Source organism: Takifugu flavidus, chromosome 1, assembly GCF_003711565.1.
Source record: "Takifugu flavidus isolate HTHZ2018 chromosome 1, ASM371156v2, whole genome shotgun sequence".
Taxonomy (NCBI): Eukaryota; Metazoa; Chordata; class Actinopteri; order Tetraodontiformes; family Tetraodontidae; genus Takifugu; species Takifugu flavidus.
The window spans coordinates 5,093,395-5,115,654 of NC_079520.1; the positions used below are offsets into that span (position 1 = coordinate 5,093,395).

A 22,260-nucleotide genomic window follows, 5' to 3' on the forward strand; every position below is an offset into this window, starting at 1 on the left:
GGTTGCCTGGAGATGCGGCTCACGTGCACACGTTAAAGAAACGCCTACTGAAACGCAGGTTTGTGGGCATTTATGAGCACAAAGAGGTGCGTGCATGTGCACGCGCAGCACCGCTGGTCTTCCTGTGGGCTCAGGAGTGGAACGTGTCCAACTACCTACATGGCCATCGTGGTTGAGATGCCTGCCTCTGACCCTGCTGGCCACACACCCCTGCTCTGGTGTGCCGGGTTTGTGCATGTGTGTGTGAGGATTACGTTTCTGACTGGTGTGTCAGCGCATCAGTCACGTCCGCGGGAAACCTTTCAACTCATTCTGCTGCGCTGGTTGCACCTCGGTCTGGCTGAGCGAGCCGCGGCTCAAATGTCTCACTTCTTGATAGTCGGCGCTCTCGTCTGCTTCCTGTTGCTGAGGAAAGCAGACCGGCGACCGCTTCCTCCGTCCCCGAGTCACACCGCCTCGCACCCCCCGCCATTTTGAAAATCCGATGGTCCCTGAAAGCCGTTTGCCCTCCGTGTGAGCCTGCAGACCTGTGCCCCTACTGGCTGCTCAATCAGCCGGAGATAGAAGCGGGACGGAGCTGGACGTGAAGAAGACAGGACAGATGAGGCAACGCAGGAGGAAGAGGAAGAAAGACAAAGAAGGGGTCAGTGGAAGACAGGAAGGCAAAGCTGTACAAGAACCTACAGGTAATTAAGCTAACTCACTATGAACGATGATTATTGGCGTCGGGTGGACGCCTGTCTGAAATATACCGGCAACACAATGTGATCATGAGCTAATATCACATTTTAGGATAAAACTTGATTGAGTCTCATTGAAAAATCACAGGAACAATTTAAGAACGTTCGCCTACGGCATCATTAAACCCACGATCACACGGTCACTCTCCCAATCAGAGCTAAATTCTATTGATGTTGGTCCTTTCAAATACACTGTGATACTAATACTTTTGCATCAAAGTGTATGTTAACCGCTGAATCTGAGCACTTCCTCCATCTCCGAGAGGCAAGAAGAAAGGGAAAATTACCATAAATCATCTATAGTCTTTTTAAAATAACTGAATTAATTACTACCTAATTACTTTGAAAGCATCTCTGCTGACTCCACCGTGTTGTTAATCCCGTCTCCTGCGGAGGAGAGTGCTGTTAGCAGGGAAAAGCCTCTCGGACAGACGGCGAGCAGACGCACGTTTCCACAGGTTTGAGGAAAAAAAAAGACTGTGCGCAATTGTTTTTGGCACTGAGTTGCTTTAACTGGATTTGCTGCAGAGTCTGATGGTCAGGCTCTTTTCCCCAGTAGACTGCTCCTCTGCTTGGCTCCACTTTCACACGGGCCATTACTGCCAAACTAATGCTCCGAAAATGCGTTTTTCCAGATTTTACATAGGGCCTTTTGACATTTATGAGAAATGGTCATTTGCCTGCTTTAACAATGAAAGTAATCGTTAGTTGTGAGCCTCGGAGTCATAGAGAAGGATCGCCATTTTGGGAATGTGGTGGAAATCCAGTGGGGATCTTCAGGGAATTCGCAATAAATCCGGTGGCAAGTTTGGAATTCTCCCTCCAGGAATCCAGTCGGCAGTGCACAGCAGCTGGGGATTACAGGGTAATGAGGATGGAACCCAGTACTTCACTCACACACACACACACACACACACACACACACACACACACACACACACACACACACATACACACACACACAGTGTAAAACTTAGCTCAAACCCTGCGCTCGTTCCTAATCACCCACTCAAACACCACACACACTCCTGAGGAGGTAAATTGGTGCACAGCTGGAGAGGAGTGCAGGAGTTAACCCCAAATGGTCCCCCCTCCCCCCTCTCTCTGCGTCTGTGTTTAAAAGAGAGAGTGAAAGGGAGATGTAATGAACGAAAACAGCTTTCTGACCCATGCAACAAGTAGAGTAGAATCACCCAAAAGAAAGGATTTAAACGTTTGAAAGCGTAATTGGAAAAGCTTTCTCTCTGCATCTGACCCCCATTAAGTAATGTGATGCGTTCTAATTCCCTGGTATTTTAGACATTTTTGACGGAATTCCGAGGAAACAGGCGGCTGTTGTATGTGATCAGCAGCTGTCCCTCCTCTCTCCGCCACAAAGGCAGCATCTGCATACAGCTGTTACGCTAATCACCCAAAATGCAAACGCACGAACATCAGCGAAGAAGACTGGAAGTTTCAGAACCCGGACAAGGTGGCTAAATTAGAGAATTACAGATGAGAGAGAGAAAAAGAGGAGATACACAAGGGTGGTGTTAATCCAGTTATATCCTTATGAGCCTTTGCGGAGCTCCCCTGAGCTGGTATCGATTTAAAACTAAATTCCAGGTCTGAGGTGGGAGATCGGCTTCATATATTCAGATTGCTTCCAGCGGTGTCAGATTCTTTGTCAACGCGAGTCACCATATTGTGACAGTTTGGTATTTAAACAGATTAATAGCACAAAGTGCTCAACCGCTGCTGTCATAACGTCATTTGGCGAGCAGCGGTGAAAGCGGATCCGCTGCGATGCAACATCCCCGGAGCTGAACTAAGTTTAGCTCGCCTCCATCTTCTTAATGTGATACTTCATTATTGAGCTTTAATCACAGCCGCATCGCAGTCCAAACAACCAGGCAATATCAGCTTAAGTGAGAAATAATGAAAGCTGGATAAATATTTTATCACCTATCTAAAGAACCCAAGAAAATCAGATGAAGGTCTGTTTTACGTGGTCATATTAGGAACTGTTCTTATTTTTTTAATTCTTTATGTATCCAGGATGCAGCAACAATCTCACAAAGTGCAACAAAACTGAAATTAGACATCAAGTCATTAGTTTTGTTGAAATAAAATGAATAAATTAAGGACTGAACGATTTTTGAAAAACTGTATCAAAACAAAGGCTGTCATTATTATATAAGTTAGATGTAAATCTCTACCTTCCAAAAGTATATTAGCTATTACACAACTGCAACTTATATGATTAGCAAATATGATGCGTTAGTTCCACATATGTTTCTTCTTATGAGTCAGGATACTAAAATCTAATTATGGTTTCTGATTCTTTGGAGAATCTAGATGTAATTGTGAATTATTTTTCCTTACATTTAACAAACTCTCCAGCCACACACATCACTATGTGACATAATAGCGTGAGTAAAAAAGGGTTTATTTTGCCTTTCTTGACCAGTGTAGACCACACTCAGCTGCACAGGTACGACATGAGGCAACTGAAAGTGTAAAAGTACATCAACAAAAGTCCCAAGAACAGAGCCAAGTGGTTAAGACTGATGCCCGAAGCTGCAGAGGGAAGCTATTTAACGGGAGAAGCCCCAATAAGACACAAAGCTGTTTTCCTACTTATGGTTAAGAGGTTACACACGGTCGGACTGTACGCGAGAGATGGCCTGGTGTTGTTTCAGCTGTCATTGTGGTGTGTGTGTGTGTGTGTGTGTGTGTGTGTGCGTGTACATTATAGTCCCCTAACCCTCTCTCGACTCCCGACCTCTTGCAGTCACATGATACTCTATTGGTTCCCACCAAACACTTAGAAGATAAGGTCAAAGGCTAAGAAAGGTTATGACCAGGATTAAGAGGCAAACCACATATATAGACATAACAAACCATTTGGTGAAGTTAACAAACATTTGGTTTAAGAACGACCATTGATAAGACCAAACCTGCAGGGTCAAAAAGCCAAATTAATGTTTCATAAAATATCCGGGCTGCCTCAGTTCGCCTATTGTTAGGAAGCTGCGTTCACAAACCCTATAAAAGTGTTTCTACCTCCACTAACAAGCTTGTGGGTGTTTGGAGATTACCAGTGGACCTCATAAATGCACCCTACATGTGCTGGACAAACTCATTAACTTGACCAAGATTGCTCAAAGGGGACTTTGAGGAAATGAAAATGAAATGTCTGTGCAAGGCCAGGGTAGCTGGCAATAGAATAGAGCTACTAAGAAGATGGATTCTGGAGGGTGGTGGAAACTGGTCAGACCCCTGCAGCGTGATGTAACGTCTCTGTATCAAAATGACAGTGTTGTCAATATTTAGCGTAGCTGCAATAGCCTCACAGCAGAGAGGATGTCTTTTAATTAAAGTCCAAACACGTGACATTTAGCTGCTTTCTAGTTTCCTTCAAATTTAGCCAATTCATAAACATTCATTCATGAACATCTAACGTGACACGCAGATAATTGAGGAGATGATAAAGCGATAAAACCCTGACAATGAAACAAGGGCGAAGCAGCTGAAGAAAGCAGTAAAAACAGACAAGGGCAATCACAGTAATCGCTGTCTATTCAGTACACAATGTAAATGACAGCGTTTACTGCTCAGTCGGCACCCTCAGAAACCCCATAATAGGAACGGGTGCTAACATTCCCACAATGCAACACTGTAAATGAGAATTTGTACAGCATTAAAGTTGTGGGACCCAGCATTGTTAACGGCGATGAGTGGGTAATGACTGGATGGGAAGAAAAAAGCCAGATTAGCTCTGAATACAAGCCGCCAGGACGTTACTGACCCCAGAGCAAGGAAGAAGCAATGAGGGACGATAGAAGATAAAACAAGACAGTTGATTTACACTTTACCAAGCACAACCATAATTATGCATAACTGAAGCACCCACATGTGCAGTTGTTAAAAGAAGGAAAACGCGAAAAGGAGGAAAGAAATAAGAAATAAGGTAAATAAAGGAAAGGGAGACAAAGAGAAGAGAAGGCATACGGGCAATGCTGCCCTCCAGAGACCTGACAGGCTGAAGGTCGTCAGGCAGGCACGCACACACACACACCACACGCACACAGAGCAGAGCAGAGCAGGAAGCTGACTCACACTGTTCACAATCTGTCTTTATCAATAAAGCTCTTTTAAAATGTGATTAATTCACCTGGATATCATGAATTAAAAATGAGGCAGTCCAGAAAACTAACATGATTATGTTTCCGCACATGTGTGCACGTTTGGAAGCACGTCGCGGGTGCAACAGGATGTGAGCGTAATAGTGAAGCAGTGATGCTGCATAATACAGAGAATTCAGAGTAAAAAGCAGGTTGGGGACTGCGTTGAAACGAACGCAGGTTAAAAAAGAAAGGATGATGGAAACCTCGGTGATGTGGAGAAAACGGTGCACCGACAGCAGAGCGAGCTCAATTTCGAGCCCAGATTTGTGCAGACAGAGAAATCCACGAGAGAGAGAGAGAAAGAAAGAGGGGAACAAGGACCTTCCAGATGGCAGGAAACTGTTGCCACAGAAACCCAGAGAGGGGAGAACAATGAGGGCCTGGAGTGGTGTTTCATGTCCCATCATAACACGGCCATGAGACCCGAGCCTGCGCTCCAGCAATATAGCTGCGCCCAGTAATCCAATATATGTGAAAATTAGAACTTTAAAAATAACAATCTTTGGGTTTTCTTCGGAAAAGTTGTGCAAGATTGATCACAGTGCTAAGAAGCCATAGAAGCATCATTCATATCCACTGAAAGACAGTGTTCCTGACATCCAGAGACATGAGGAAATCCATTACCGATAATACCATATCCCACTCAAATGGCCTCCATTAGTTACCATCCTGAGTCAATAAGGTTGCCACACAGCAAGACGTAATAGTTACAAGCTGGGGACATTGTGAGTATGACCATAAGGTACAAATTGCAGGCAAAATTATGTTCCCAATGGGCCCCAATTTGGTACAAGATAAGTTCTGATTATGGTCATGGATTCATTTGAAAGCACTTTCAGGGAAGGACACCCATGAAAAAGACAGCATATGAATCCGTCTCCCTTTTCCAGATTCTTTCTGCACATCGAAAAAGTACAATTTTAAAGGACAATTTAGGGTCTGAAGGTGTCCATCTGCTCTCAAACTTCACCAACCTGCTGCTTATTTTCAATGTCAAGCTGTTGCCTGTTGCAGTAACATGAGCTGCTTCCTGTTTCAACGGCTTCATAAATCACCGTAGCGCTTCGAGCCGGGTTCCCTCTGCTATCAAGAGAAATTCACCGTGCATGCAACATTTGCAGAAAACACAATCTTAACACTCGTTTAACGATCCTATATAACGTTATTGGAATTTTCTGAAACACAAGTGAGTATGTATGTGGCGGCACATGGCAGATGGTCATGGAGGCCGCTGCCAGATGTTAATGCTTCACAGCTGCAGATGTTGAAATATATGAAGCATGGTCCATCCTCTAACTCAGATAGTGGTTCTCCCGCTTCATATGGTGGGAAGTGAATAAAAAAGAGAATGTTCTTGTGGGTTTTATTCAACAAGTATTGGGTTTTTCTACAAACTGGGGCTCTGGCCATCTTCTCACCCCGTGAGCGCCCACCAGTCGTCACTGAACAGCAGTTCAAAGACAGCACAGCCAGTGTCCTGTTAGCATTTAATAAAAGGAAATTTCCTCTCACCCCAGGGTCCAGATGTACGGGGGCCTATGATCCTCCTGTCGTGTGGGGACCTCCTGATTCTGCACCACATTATTGGTTGTAAAACGGCGTTTTCAAGTCCACCATCAAGATCAAAGGTCTGAAGGGAACGCTTCAAAGCACCGATGGGCGGACACATTAGAAACACCAGAAATTAGGAACAAGTTAGGGTCAAGGAGGGGGAAAAAGAGAAAGGGGGGTGCTAGGGGTCTGCTCTGAGGCTAACAAACAAGTGCAGACTCAAGTCCAGAGACACAGGAAAACAAGTGGACAATGGGGTGGATTGTGCAGTGGTTGCAAAGTGGTCTGGGAAACCCTTTTGGGCCTGTTTGGGAGGTCTTCTCATGGGACTAAAAGAGAACTTCTCAGGCTGCCATGTGCAGCTTCCACAGTGGCCAAGAAACAGAGCCTTAGAGAAAACGTGTGGATAGTTCTCTCAATGGTCTTGACCCTCCATACAGTATATAAAACTTTTCACCCTTGACCCCAGTTCCTTCAATGGCTGCACTTTGTTCCAGAAGATAGACACCGCTTTGTCTAAAGAGACTTCCTGGAATAACCTGTCACTGTCCATTAACCAGGCTGGTTCAGAAAGTCTTTTATTTGTTGCTTTTTCTTTCGTCGGGATTGTCTTTGTTAAAACTAAATTGTTGGAGTGTTTGGTTCTTTCCCAGCAGCGTCCTGGATATCGTAATGACATGAACAGTGTAAAAGACTTAACAAACAGGTTTGAAGGAAGCCATGACCGTGATCCGTGGTCCAGGTCATGGCTAAAATCAGCGGTAAACATCATGTCTGAGGATTTGTGTCCTGTTTCTGTACATTCAGAAAGTGAGATGTTAAACAGCCAGAAAAGACGAGTTAGTGTTTAATGTCATTCTTTGTTTCTTTTAACCACACGTATGGACTTTGCTTCAGCTTGAAAATGACATTCCCACTTCAGACCCCTGAGCAAATGAGCAAATATTATCCATGTCCTTTTCACCCCATGTTCCAAGAGCACGAGGAAGAGGAGGGGCTGAGAGATGATGTGACCAAGGGAAGCATGGAATGCAACTAAAAGAGGAAAACAGGGGGCTAAACAAAGACTGTGACTTCTGCTAATGACTCATCAACGCATTATGATCAAAATGAGAAAGTAACTGACTTCCAAGAAACCTGCGCAAGAAATTCTGATTGGCTCTTCTAATCTCATAAGACTGAGAATGAGGACAAATCGAGACGGCTCTCCCGCTAATCCAATTGGGTCAAGGCAGCATTGTGAACGACCGATCGCCATTATCAACAGACATCCTGTGGGTGCAAAATTCACTTTGATGTAGTCCAGTGCCGTTAATATGAAGCCCGAACGCACCGTGTCGACACCTTCAGAGGCAGCAGAAAAGGCAGGAGGGGGGGTGTTTACGTAGGGTGACCCCAACCCTGTGTGTGCAGATACGTCCTGGGTAAATATACACAATCATTCAAATAACACACATGGAATGCTGACCATACACACGCCCTGATAACCATCTACCGACCTCACACACGGGCGCACACACACCGGTGCATACTGGGCACAGTGGTGGTGACTGTGCTCACTTTCTTCAGGATTTAGACGCCGCCATGCTTTAGCCGACCAATCGTCACTCTTAACGGGACGATGAAATGAAAATAAAAGGTTTGTTCTAAACTCTGAACTGGTCCTCAGAGATTATACTGATGAGGAAGTGAGACTGGTGATGAGAGGGAGCTGGAATGGGTGGTGTGAACGGCTTGTTTTCATTTCACTTGTGAAGATGGGAGGAGAACGTATTTCTGGTGATCAGACAGGCCCATTCGTGGTCGGTGATCATTTTGGATGCCGGACTGGGTCAGGCAGCGCTGAGCAGGGTCGAGTTTTGGCCTCTACACTCCCAACTTACAGAATACACCCTCGATGAGCAAACAGTGACAGCTGAGCAGACAGCGCCGTTGCTTTAGGCCGTTAAGCATCATCCTCTGGGCCATGTTTTAATTTTAGAGCTATCAAAATCTTGTTTTCCAGCCTCGTGGAGGACGCTGAGAATGCATCCAGCGCTATACTTAACTGACTTTGAACCAAACGTACCGTGTCTGACTAAACAACCCTTCAGCCATTTTCGGAGGCACTAGGAAAAAAGCAGAGACAGCCGACCCCCCCCCCCCCCCCACACACACACACAAAGCAGGTATGCAAGCAATCAACAGCTAGCTCGCTATTTCTGGACCACCAGCAAGAATAACATGTTCTGATAAGGTCAACAGCTTGCTTGTGGTTTTCAAACATCTCTCAAGCTGTCGGGGTGCTGAGATACTGTACATGTCGAGATAAATGGCATCAGAACATGCGAGGAGACTGAGGTGGCGAGGTGGAAAATGGACCACAGTGAATTACATAGGTGCATCTGAGACAGCAGACGGACTTTGTTTAGAATATGATGTTAAATACTGAGAAGGGGTGAGAAGTTGACAGTTGTTGTTGCGAGATTTCCTCTAATTAGGAATAAGAGGCGTTATACAGGAAATAATGTGATGGAGATGAACAAATGTTGGGGTGTGCACGTCTCCCTGCTTTAGATCTGCACATCAACATTTTTCCATATTGTAAATTTATATATTCTGTTTTTTCTTGTGGCGTTTAGTATCTCAAAGCCATTAGGGGGGTAGTGCTCCAAAATTATATGGCTACGCCATGGCTGGGAGCATGAGAACGGCATATTTAATGCAATCAGAAGGAATGATTCACTTATTTATATCTTTATTTTGCATTTAAACCCCATGATAAATTTAAATCGAAGCATGCAAACCTACAGTCTAGTTGAAGTGGTGAAACAATAATTCAGGAAACAAGTTGTGAATCTGTGCTGGAAGAAACTGAGATTATTTCCCCCAACGGCAAAGAAAGGTTTAAAATCACATTTCAGCTTGTGTACGAGGTTTTGATCCATTATTAGGTTGTCAGCTGAAGGTCTGAGCGACTTTTATGGACTGAAATCAGACGGGTCCCTTTCAAACAGGACGTGTAAAATCGGTGCAGCATTTTTCAGATTATGTCCGACAGTGGAAACGGAGACTGTGAGTGCTGCATGTGAGCGTGTGTCCAATTTCCCAAGGCTTTGCAGATACCACAGCCAGGCCTCCAAAACTATCACCAACGCTCGCGCTACCATCTGCCCATGTCATCACGCACACACACACACACACACACACACACACGTGTGAAACAGCCACGCCTCAACATTTTAACAAGGGTAAGAGCCTGGCCATAAAGTTCTAACGTTCTTAACTCCTGTTTGCCAGCCTGCTCACTCACTTCCTCGCTCCCACTTTCTCACAGACGTGCACAAACAAGCGTTTGTTGGTTTGTTAGTCCATGAGGTGCCGGCTCTTAGAAGCTAATGAAAATGAGGTGAGAAGTAGCTAGTAACAACCGCTCTGATTTTGGTCTGTTTGGCCCTTTTATTTCCATGTGAATAGGTCTTATTTTTAGATAAAGCAAGAGTTTCCAGTACAGTCGGGGATGCTAAAGGGCTTTACTTAAGCATATTACTGTAGAACAGTTTATTTTAGGAATATATTAGAGGGTAAAAAGCAGAGGAAATGATGGCCTGTGGTGGAGAATGGAATGAAATAAAAGTACAGGAGGGAAAAAGATAATCGAAATGTGAAGCAACAGACAATGACAAATGGAATGAAGTGATGGGCAGTGACTAATGAAGGGTAAAGAATTTGGTGGATGTGTTTTAATGACTTCATCTTTGCTTCTAGAGGAAAAGACTATCCTCTTTTCTCCTTCTCCACAGACACGTTACCGCCGTCATTTTGTGGCATTTTAAACTGCACACTCTGGAAGCACAAATCCAGCTGGCACAGATACACTCCTAGCTGTCTTTTAGCTAGGTGAGGGTTTTTTCCCTCAGAAATTGTGGGTCAAAACCACTGGCTGTGTTTGTAGGGTCAGAGAAATGAATACAAAGTGGCATCGGATTAAAGTAACGGACAAAGGGACTATTGGACGCCTTTATTTATACAAGGAGAAAAAGTCGTGTAACGGTCTTTCTCTGGATTTTTTTCCACCTGAGATGGATCAAAGCTCATCAGGAAAACATCTGAGGACTTTACAAGGTCCTGGAGTGATTGAAGATGTCACCTATGAACTGAAAACAATGGCAACCTGTCACACAGATGCTCGCTGGAGCAGCAAACTGGAGGAAATGGGCTGCAGACACATTTGAACACCGCGACACGGTCTCAATGGACTACTGTGTTGGGTTCTGCAGTGAGAAAATGCCAAAAGGTTGTGGAATGATTGTGTAACGTCTTAGCTGCTGTTGGCATACAACTGTTTGACAGCCTGGAAACTGAAGGCGCCAACCGCCTCCGATATAAACGGCCTGGAAAAACCCAGGATAAGCTATCTTACTACCGTGTGTCCACGATCACGTTCCTCTCGTGTGTGTAACACTTTAACAACAGAAAGTGGGAACAGCACAGAGGTTTTCAAATGACTTACACAGCATTAGCAACGCTATGTAAACATCAACCTATGGGCTGACTTTGACAACTATTACCCATGCATAAGATAAAGAGGGTTTTGTTGGAGCGGGACATTGGAGCAGTTGTCTGTGTGTTTCCCCCGGGGAGAGGGGGGGGTAAGGTGAGTTTTCTAGCTGAGACCGAGACCCCCCCTGAGACTATGGGAAAGACACGCAGACTAAAGTGATTTAATTAGAAGCTTCAAACGGAAGAGAGATGAGAAACCTGCGACGGAAGCATTTAGGTTTCAGAGAGGCAGCTGTACCTTGGCAAGGAGGCGTACTGACGCTCCACCTCTTCGTATCGCGGTGCCAGGCGATGATCGGGCCCTCTGGCTGGCACCTGCAAAAAACAGGACAGTCGGTTAGTTCGTGCAATTAACGGCATCAAATGTCACCTGAGTGTCTTGTTCTTGCGTGTGTTTGTAATTACAGGGGTTAGTTAGGATTAACTAAAGCCAGTTATTAAGGATTAAGAGTTTCCTTCTCATGCGAAGTTGTTTCTGTTTTTCTTTTTTTGAAAAGGGTGGGTGGCAGGACATTGTCTCCATCTGAGATTAGGTCAGTCCACGACAGGATGGAGTTCTCTCACGTACCCGCACGCACTCAGTCAGCGGAGTCTCATCTCCATCTTGTGATGTGTGTGTGTGTGTGTGTGTTGTGGGGGGGGTTGAGTCAAACCGTTGACATTTCAATCTCTCGCTCTTCCACTCTTACGCTCCATTTCAGTGGTTAGCTCATCTTGTATTTCCCACTAATACCTATTCTCCTCTCTCTCTATCTCCTATTCTGTTTCACACACACATTTGCACCTCTATCTTTGTGAGGACTCTGGTGACATAATGCTTTGCCTCGCCCCTTACCTTAAACTTAACTTCAACCTAAGTGGAACCTTAAACTTAAACCCAAGTTTTGACCCCCAAACGGCCTTCTATAAAGATGTAAAATGTCCGTATTTCCCAAAACTGTCCTTTTTCTGGACCTCAATGTGTATCATACACAAGGACACACTCAAACACGCACAATAAAAATAGCCAGGTCTCATCACGACACCCCTAAAATAAGCCCACAAAAACCCAAAATATCAATATGAAATGCACAAACACACATGGAATTTTCAATATAAAACACGCTGAGTTTTAGAAATACAAATTCTATCAAAAGAACGACTGATCCAAATGATCGACTGTTGTGACCGGTAGGCAACATCATTTATGTCCCCTTTGGGGGTCAGAGGAATGCTGAAAACAGCCGAATATAGTTCGTCACCACTATAAAACAGTGCATGTGTTGGCGTTTTTTTCATAGAGAAAGAAATAAAGTTTATAGTTTATAAATAAACTTTTTTCTGCCCCTTTGCAACCAAAATGATCCTCAAAATAAGGCTGCACATGTAGATCAGACAGCATCGGGCGAATGTTCATGACCAGACTGGTGAAGACAGAAGGCTGAATATCTTCTAGAAAACTCCGTCATTCTTCCTGCGAATGAATGCACAAGTGGCATTGCTGAAGGAAAGGCAGCTCAGGCTCAAATACTGCAGACGGCAGCTTTTTCTCCCCACACTGTATTCCAGGGAATGATTCCAGGTGGTATAGAAAACGGATTTGCAGGTTCTGTTTCCTTTGAACACCTGTCTCCATGGCTTCCATATCTCAGGTAGAGAGAAAGAGAGAGAGGGGGGAGAGAAAGATTAGGTGGAGGCAGAGAGCAAAAGAATAAAAAGGCATTAGACGGGGAGGAAGGCAGAAGAGAGGTGGAAAGAATGAGAAGTGAATGAGTTACAGCGAGCAGTTGGGAATTATAGACAGAGAGGTGGAAGGGTTTATGAAGTCATCAAGAAGTAGGGGGGGCAGAGGGAGGAGAGGTCAGTTATAAAACAAGGGAGCGAATAGAGTGAAGACAAGGACAGGGAGCGGGCAGAAACAAGCGAAAGATGGGGAGGAAACCAGACTTCAGAAGCAGAGAGCAAGTAACTGCGAGGGGTGAGACAAAGGGAGGCGAGCGACTGCTGTGAGGTGGGAGAGATGAGTAAGCGAGTGGCAAAAATGAATGGAAGAGAGCGTTAGAGAGCAAGAGAGAGGAGGAGGAGCTGGGGAGAGTGCAGATAGAAACGTGGATAAAACAGGGACGGTGTCTGTCTGTGCGTGGCCCAACACGCCGGTGTTGTGGTGGAGAGGCCGTGTGGGCAAAAACTCAATCCTGCCTCCAAACGCTGATGTCAACAAGGCAACACCTGTGTCCTGCACAGACCTGAGGACAATGGGAGGAAGTGCTTGTGCGTCAGCCACCTTCCTCAAAAATAAAGTCAATAATTAAGCAGGTATTAAATGTTGCTCGAGCAGGTTGATAGTAATGTGTCCCAAACAGGCAGCATCTTTCTAATACGAGTGCAGCTAATGCACATCTCACACCAAGGACACACAGACACACACACGAGCACACACACTTAACCACGCTCACTTATGGAGGGCTGTGACAGGAGTGTAGCGCGGTGGTTGGGGTAATGGTCTAGTGAAAAACCATTTCATGGCGTACAGAGCAGAGGAGAGGCAGAGAGGAGAGCGTGCAAATCAAGCAGAAAAGAGTGATACTGAAGAGCGAGAACACACACACACACACACACACACACACACCACACACACACACAACACACACACACACACACACACACACACACACACGGGCGTACGTGCTGAAAATGGGGCTCATCTCTCTCCTTTCACCAGACTCTTCAATTTATCCATAAAACAGACCACCCTGTGGTTTCAGTGCTGACACACACGCATGCACGCACCCGCACACGGCTCCAAATCCATCCCTGTCACCAACTTCACTGATTTCCTGTGACTTTGACAGACACGTAGGGGTTGGAAATGAAGAGCCACATTTTGAAGAGCGCCTTTCAGCCCTTTTCTCCACGTTTGTCCACCTCCGTCTCTCCTCCCGCGTTTATCCAGACATCTTTCCATTGACAAACTCCCTCTCTAATTCGTCCCTGTGCCTTCCTTTCCCTGACTCCTTTTGTTAATTGATGAAGAATAATTCTGCTGTCTTCATCCCTCCATCCTGCCCCACCCAGCCCTCCCACCCATAGAGAAATCGATGAATAAGGGAAGCTTGGTAATCCATATCAGTCATATTGGTTCTGCACAGCCAGCACTTTGGGGAAACTCAATTAAAATGCAGCTCCGGAGAGGCTCTGATTTACGTGAGTGTGCGCGTGCGTATGTGCGCACAGTCCCTGTGAAACAGCTAACACCAAATGTCTGGATGAGTGCCACCAGAAGGAGGTCTGGAAAGACCTCAAACCGCACTGACAAGTAGCCATCCAGATGCCCAACCTCATCTTCACATTTGACAAGGTTGAAGTGAGAAGAAGCAGGACTTGTTGCAGATCCTTGGCATTTAAATAGCCAGAAACAGCCAGAATCCAACAGTGAATAAGCTGCCCAACACAGTAAAATCATGATTTATTGCCAGAGCATTTATCGGCTTGGTTTAGGTGCTCCTTGTTAGTTTGGAGCGTTTGAATTATTGTTGAACTGAAATTGCGCAATCAATCAAATTATTAAAAAAAGGAAAAAAAATGTGAATCATAAAATAAAATAACAGGATTGAAACCGTATGTTGGAGAACTCTTCTGGTGCATCTCAATCAATTTGATTTAAGTCTTCTCTGTTACTTATTTTTGGATGCACCGATACTGTTGCTGTATCTTCTGTTAAGCTAAAGCAAATAGTGAAAAACTGAATTTTTCTAAACCTAAAGATGGCATATTAAGGTGGCATTTGATAACATTTGTACAAAAAAAGTAGAAACAAATTGGGTTACTTCTAAACAGGTGCAGATGAAAGGAAAGTGCACAAACTGACTGCATGATATTAGAAGGCACATTGTTCATCAGGAGGGAGATTTCATGTGTTAGCTGCACTCTGGAGGGAGCGAAAATAGCTGAATTCCTCCTGGGAATGAAGAATGGAAGTTGTTTCTGAATGTGCACACAAAAAGAAAAAAGAAAATCTCCGTGGTGCCAAATGTCCATTTTGTACTTCCTTCTAAATCTCACATCAATTGTAGGCATTATTTCTTAATGAACCCATTTGTGGACAGCGATGGAGAATTAAAATTTAAAAAAAAATAAGTAGGAGATTTAGTGACCATTTTCTTAATTGCACCCTTCATTCCAGCTTTAGTCACATTATTACAGTTATCATTTAGTCTCCCCATTAAAAATCAATACTACTTAACCTCTGTCTATCCATCCATCCACCCACCCATCCATCCACCCATCCATCCATCCACCCATCCACCTATCCATCCACCCATCCATCCATCCATCCATCCACCCACCCATCCATCCATCCATCCATCCCACCAGCCATCCATCCATCCATCCATCCATCCATCCCACCATCCATCCCACCAGCCAGCCAGCCAGCCTGCCAGCCATCCATCCATCCATCCCACCATCCATCCATCCATCCACCAGCCATCCATCCATCCATCCATCCATCCATCCATCCATCCATCCACCCATCCATCCATCCCACCAGCCAGCCTGCCAGCCATCCATCCAGTGTCGAGAGAGCAGAGAACAGTAATTGCAGCTGCTGGTGAAAAGCCATCCATTTACAGGCTAATTACTGCACCCGCTGAACAAAGACACACTAAAGGAAATAAGAGGGTCCTCGAAAGAGCACACACACTAACGCACACACACAAACTTCAGGATTAGATGGCAATACTGATGCCCTTTTCTTAAATAAATGAGGTAATATTAGTGACGTCTATCACATGATTCTAAAAAAATGGCTTTTCACACCTTTATTGATCTTTTGTTTAAATAAATGCTCCCAAAAATACAGTGAGTATTTCATATAAGAAAAAGAGCAAATTAAAAATGGAAGTGGAGACACTGCTGCACACCAACTCTGGTGAGGAGCTGCAGACTAATCCTCCTCTGGAAGTACACTGACTGCAATGAAAATGCAAAATGGCTGGAGTACTGGTGTTTTTTTGTCAATGTAAGGGCTTCGGCAAGAAAAGCGAGAGGTTAAAATCTGAGCACGTAGTGAAGACATCGCTGAGTCACTGTTATTGATCAGCTAACCTTGTGCAACCTCTGCAGACTTGCACAGTTTTGGGCACCTTTGTGCTATAAGGCGGCTCAATCTGGGCCCTCAGTGAGAAACACAGAATGGAACAACCCCGGAGTGAAGCTAAAATGATAGTAAATGGATAAAATAATCCTGAACAAACTTGCCAATTTGTTTGTAACACCACAAAGCATCTTAGCTCACTAACCTCTTCTCACTGAAATGCCAGTGGAGCACGAGAACGCAGCCTCTTGAATGTCACAGTGCTGTTGTAGCTCTTTTAAAATTAAAACACAGAAGGTCATCTTTTAAGAAGAAAAGTATTTCACTATGAAATCAGTGATTAATGCAGTGCATCTGGTCAATGAATTGAAGCAATAATACTTGTTACAACTTGGGCTTATTTGTATATCTGCAGTTCATTGCACAGGCCTGTCAGTCCACCTGGGGTCATTTTATTTTAAATTAGCGTTTTTAAGTCTCACTGAGCGGAATAAACACGCCGATAGGGAGGGTAACAGCGTAAAAGGACAACTTGGACAATAAAATGTCCTCTTCATTTCCTGTTACCTGTTACTGAGCAAAAAAGTCCATTCAAACATTTTGTAAAATATTTTTAAAAAGCTAAAAGACAATGTAACAATAATTTTCCTCCTTGCTGCTCATTGAAAATGGAGGGATGCAATGTTATTTCCTTCACCACAGCCTGACAAAAGGGGGCAGCGCCATCATAAATACATTTCCTCTGTCCACCTCAATGTTAATGAAGCATTCATACTGTGATATAAAAAGAAAAAAAAACAGACCGGGTCCTGTTTTAAGGAGGCTGAGTACAGTTAGATATGGGACTGAAAGAGGAGGAAAGAACCAGTGGGGGGGAAAAAGACCGGATAAATAAATAAATAAATAAATAAGAGAGAAGGTAAGGCGATTGTAAAATGGATAGGATTAGACTGGGTTGCAAAGCCTCTGGAGAAAGACACACACATACATTAGGTGCTGAACATGTAGTGATGCTGTGGTATAGATAAATATCCTGTAAAAATAAAATAAAATGCTTAATGTGCACGTACACACACACACCAGACCATATATTTAACACTAACATACACACACAGCTGATTCTTGGTGTTCTTAACAGTTAAGCCTGTCCTTGAAAGTGCAAGGTGGGAGGTAGATAAGAAGGGGGAGAGAGTGTCATGGGTAAAGGAGTATAGAGAGGAAGACCGAGGGAGGGTGAGAGGAAGGGGAGAGGTAAGAGTGAGGGAAGAGCACGCCCCCTCCCTTCCCGTCACCTAGATAGTCTATATCCATCTACCTCTACCCACCCAAACCCAAACTTCCCGACTTAAAAAAGTTCCGCTTCGAGGATTAGGGCGAGCAAAAAAAAAAAATAAAAGACGTGTCTTCCGAAAGAAGGCTGAACGAGTGGAGACAAGAATGTGGAAGTGGTGGGTCGATGGTGGGAGGCACCATTATAGGACCAGGATGCATTTCTGAAAAAAAACGTCCACGTTCAAACGCTTCTGTTATTAAAAACGATCCCAGCAGGAGTTTTGTCTTGGTTGTTATCTCAGGAGAGGACTTAGCATAAAAGCATATGAGAGCAGCATCCAGACGATCCTGCTGGGACAGACAGAGAGAAGAGAAACCTCTGCATAAGTACAGTGTGTACAAAATCTGAATACCGGTTAGAAAAAAATGTGTTTTTGTGTGTGTGAGCGTGTGTGTGTGTGTGTGTGTGATTGCACCACAGTGGGAGCAGGTGGCTGCATTGGCGGGATAGATGGAGCTGTAATAGGATGAAAGTGACACTTACTCTTTCTGGCTGGCTCACACACTCTCAGATGATTGGCTCCAGTTGAGGGGCCGCGGTGGTTGCCATGCCCCCCCACCCCCCCCAAATTTATGATTCTTTCCCATATTTCCTGTATTCCCTACATTGTCTCATCAATGTCCTGACCTCTTTTCTACTACTGTCTGTCCGTCGCAGCGTTCCCTGTCTCAGCGTGTTTCATTTCCCTCCTCCCCGGTTCTCCCGTCGGCCGTTCCGGGCTCCGCGATGAGGATCGGCTGTCTCAGCTCAGCTCAGCTCGACCCCTCCGCACGACCGTTGGCACTGATAGCCCCGGTCACGTTGATCTGTTCAACGCTGTCACACTTGACTGGTAATCTGCACTCATCTATAACCGCTTGATGCCAAATCTACATGTTAAATCGGTGTTTACGAACAGATTTGATAGAAACAATCCAGCAAAATCAGCCATGAAAAGGTAAAGGAGACGCATGTCCCCGGTGGGGGAACTCACACGGTGACTCCATTTAGGGGGATCTTCTGACATGGGTAGCTTGAGGAGCACAGGAGGAATCCAGAGATTCCAAAAGCAGAAAATATCTGGCTAATTTGTTGTACAGTAGTGTTTTTGTGTGTGTGGCACAGACAGGAATTCACTGGCTACTTTTGGTTTTGTCCTCTATGTAGCCATGAATCAGAGATGAACACATGCCAGGAAACAAAGCACAAGGTCGAACAAATGAACACAAAACAGCTGCTTATCTACATCTTCAAATGTTAAATCTTCGACAATGTAATCAAGACGGCGTCTTTAAAAAGGCGAATATTGGGCACGAAATGCTGGGAATGGGAAACATCGCTCGGCAGCTTCTGGTTTGTCTGGGAGCTGCGCCCCGGCTGCAGGGTCAGCTATTACCTTTGGTTTAACAGCCGATACCGTCATCTATCAAATACCCCCAAAGAAATGGAGATGGAAGCTTTTTCCTGCAGACACCAGCAGTCTGTTCTAGATTGTCCAGGACACTGGTGGGCTATGGGGGGAGGGGCGAAAAAAGAAACGTCAGGAGAGTGAAGACGGGGATTAGAAACTTCCTGAAAGGCAGCCACTTAATTTCCTGGCTAACCTGGCTATGATTATCTCCTGGGTGGGAATGGAACGTTTGATGTCTTGGGACCAGACTAATCTTGGTGACTAACCTCCACCTCTCATTTCCTTTGGATTAGCTCTCGCTACTACTTAATAAAATAGGTGGAGGTGTAGATATTAACACAGTCGAAATGGGAAGGAGGGAGAATAGACTGTTTCACTTACTGGAGACGCAGCACTGGTCTAAACGCAGCAGAATTCCAGTTTCATCAAACTTAGTTGTTGGTTTTTTTAAAATAGAGCTTTTAGCAGTTTGGTCGGTGGTCTTATTGATGTGACTGTTCAGAGACCCAAAGACTGAACTGAAAGCGTCAACGCAACAACTTGTAACCTCACGATTGAAGGTTATGCACAGAATCCCGCGGCGTCTGTGAGAACTCACAACTCCCACAAATACATACTTCAACACCGCTAAAAAGTTGCAAATTAACTGACAGTTTTTTCAGTAGCCAAAATCACTCGACAGTCCTGATTTTTTCCTTCCCTCTTTCTCTCACCAGGCTTTTCCTCAAGTGAGAAAGCCTGAAGTGTTGCCAGGCTACAGGCCAATCTGACCAATGACTTGTCACTTGACCCTTCTCTGGGCCAATGCCCTGCGTTCAACAACCGGCTGGGCCCCAGCTGGCCAATTAGCTCGCCTCTTAGCATGGAGCTATGCCAATGAAAAACCCCGGGAGACGTCTATTCATCTGAACTCACAGATGGGAGGACGGAGACAGACAGACAAACGGAGACATGGTGGCGGAAGACTTGGACCGAGTTCTCGAACACTACTGAGGCGTCTTCACAGAAGAGTTTTGGGTAGTTTTGTGTTAGCTGGAGACAAAGTCCCTCGATGACCAGAGGGAGAACTTTTAACAGATGAAAAAGGGGACTTTGAACTGCAAAAACCACTTTCCCACCTAATCTACTCATCTCAGTTGGTCTAGACTGATATCAGTTGGTCTCTTTTATATTTTAGAAAAAACTTTGTTGTGATTCCTACCTGGTAGCTGAGGACGCAATTTTATTTTGGGAAGAGGATGAAGGCAACCAGACAACAGACCTCTGAGACAGGGGACATTAGAAAAATTCCATCCGTGTGCTGAGATGTCCAGAATTATCGAAGATATTTCCACATTGAATGTGCATGTTTTACGTTTTGGATATATTGTTTTTGAGTGTCTGACGCTGGCTGTTAATAATCATGAAATACTTAATAATTTGCTGTTGGCCAGTTTGGTTGAAAACTCAAGGTGGTGTGAAGAAAGTACACGGATAAGGTACCAAACTACTACTCTGGAATTGCATGACTAGGGACCAGGCAACTGGAAAGGGACATCCCAATAATAATAAATTATCTTAATTTCTTAATGCTAAACCTTTTCTTGAAACGTTTATGCTAAGCTAAATGCTAATGCGGGACACTTCACTGAGCTGAATGTCCAGTGTATTGTTTCACAGTGAATCAAAACTAATTCCAAAGAGATTTTATATCCTGTTGAGGGAAACTGCATGCAGGGAAAAAAAACCCAATGAATTAATTTCAGCTTCTCGCCTTCCGTTGTTCTGGAACTCTCCCAGAATGTGAGCCCTGCGTTTAATTTTCAGGACTACGCTGATATTTTTACAGCAGTTTGGATGGATGTATCCAACTCTGACAGTTACACCAGTGCTCACTACTACCCTGATTGCTTTGACTCGTCTTTCTTCTCTCTGTCCAACTTTTGCTGAATCTTTTGCCTCGTAACCCCCCCAACAGAATGAGCTATTGGAGCAGACAGAGGAATACCAACCGGAAAGTGACAAACCAAGCAAATATGCTGGTTGGATTTTCTTTCATCTCCATTCAGGCATCGCGGTTTTATCCTTAAAAGGTTTTGAATCTTCACAAATGTAGTCAGACCAGTGACCTGAACCTGAAATCGTCTGGCCCTTTTGATCCTCCACTGTGCTTCCTGCCTCAGGGGTGAATCTTTGAGAGTCTAACGTTCCTACTGTCGTTCTCCACACGGGCAACTAAAGAGAATCAGGACGTGAGTTTGTGCGAGGTAAACACATGACGATGAAAGGAAGATAACAAAGACGGGGGAAATATTGAGAAATCAGACGCATAAATGATGCCCCCGCTTTAACAAAAAATAAAATAGAACTAGCACCAGACCAGATGGAGTCGTGTTTATCTTCAGGCAGTTGGAGACAAGACAAAAAGTGGTCAATTACAACAGGAATTAGTGTGAACATAACAAAGTTATACCATTAGGTTGTTTACCAGTCTCACTAATCCGGTTTGAGGCTGTTTTCTTTCCTTGAAACTACTCTTTCTCTTTAATTCACTCCAGATCCAGAATGAGAAGTGGCTTCCAATCACAAATAACCACCGGTCGCTGTGAGGAATTAATGAAGTGAGTGCTATAAATAACCGGAAGCATACGCAGGCCTTCATCATAATGGCTATTTTCATGTAGACCAGCACCTTCATTTATGAATCTATACATGTGTGAAACTACTGTCCTTGATCCGAACTGTTAAACTGTCAAGGTGAAAATCATCCAACTGAGCCAGTTTCCTTTTAGGAAGTAATTATTATCCACATCGAGACCACCTGCTAACCTAAAGATCTCAAATTACTGAACTAGAAAACATAATTTTACATAATAACCAATAATCATTGGGATTTACGCTTCCATGAGGATATTTAAGGCTGCTGGATTTCTGTTCTGTTTTAAAATTCACTCATAAAATTAAATATTGCACACTACGAATTAGGCACCTGTAGTGTTTATGTCCTCCCTTTCTCAGCGAGGGTCTCCACAGTGCTCACAGGTACACATACAGTATTTAAAGCAAATACAAGTGTGTGCCGTGTGTCCTCCGCAGCACAGCTGAGCCAACAGCCAAGAAAGACACGAGCAAACACACCCTGACGTACATCCACCACAGATGGCTATCTGCTGCCCACGGTACAGCGGCTCCAGTAGATAAAACGCGCCTCTCTTTACACACACCTGAGCGAGGCCACGTGCGTTTGGGCATATTTGTTTTTGTCAAAGTCCTGAGAGTTACACAGAGATCAAGATCTGAAAACACGTAATGACATCAAGACTCAAGAGTTTAAGAAGCAGCCAGCAGATGCAAGCAGCTGAACACACAGCCGTGACCACAAACACAAACAGGGATTCTAGGAAGTGGCCGTCCATGGGAAAGTGTGTTATCCAACAGTTTCGACCAAGAGCGCTGGAACAACAAAGGCTGTCACACTGGAT

General features: G+C 44.5%; 1 protein-coding gene and 1 long non-coding RNA gene across 13 annotated transcripts in view; one reads left to right on the forward strand and one right to left on the reverse strand.

Moving 5' to 3' along the window:
• pard3bb (par-3 family cell polarity regulator beta b) overlaps positions 1-22,260 on the reverse strand; it is a 119,164-nt gene that overhangs the window by 4,592 nt on the left and 92,312 nt on the right. For 11 of the 12 annotated variants that reach the window (XM_057035261.1, XM_057035233.1, XM_057035270.1 and 8 more), the window contains exon 24: positions 11,241-11,317. In XM_057035261.1, the coding sequence (XP_056891241.1) occupies positions 11,241-11,317 (77 nt within the window). Of the gene's footprint in view, positions 1-10,442; positions 10,597-11,240; positions 11,318-22,260 lie in introns of those variants that run through there. The other variant, XM_057035297.1, reaches the window with a different exon arrangement.
• On the forward strand, positions 143-20,375 carry LOC130527139 (uncharacterized). Its single transcript, XR_008950942.1, has 3 exons — positions 143-686; positions 18,067-18,241; positions 19,516-20,375. It is a non-coding gene; the product is annotated as an uncharacterized LOC130527139 (long non-coding RNA).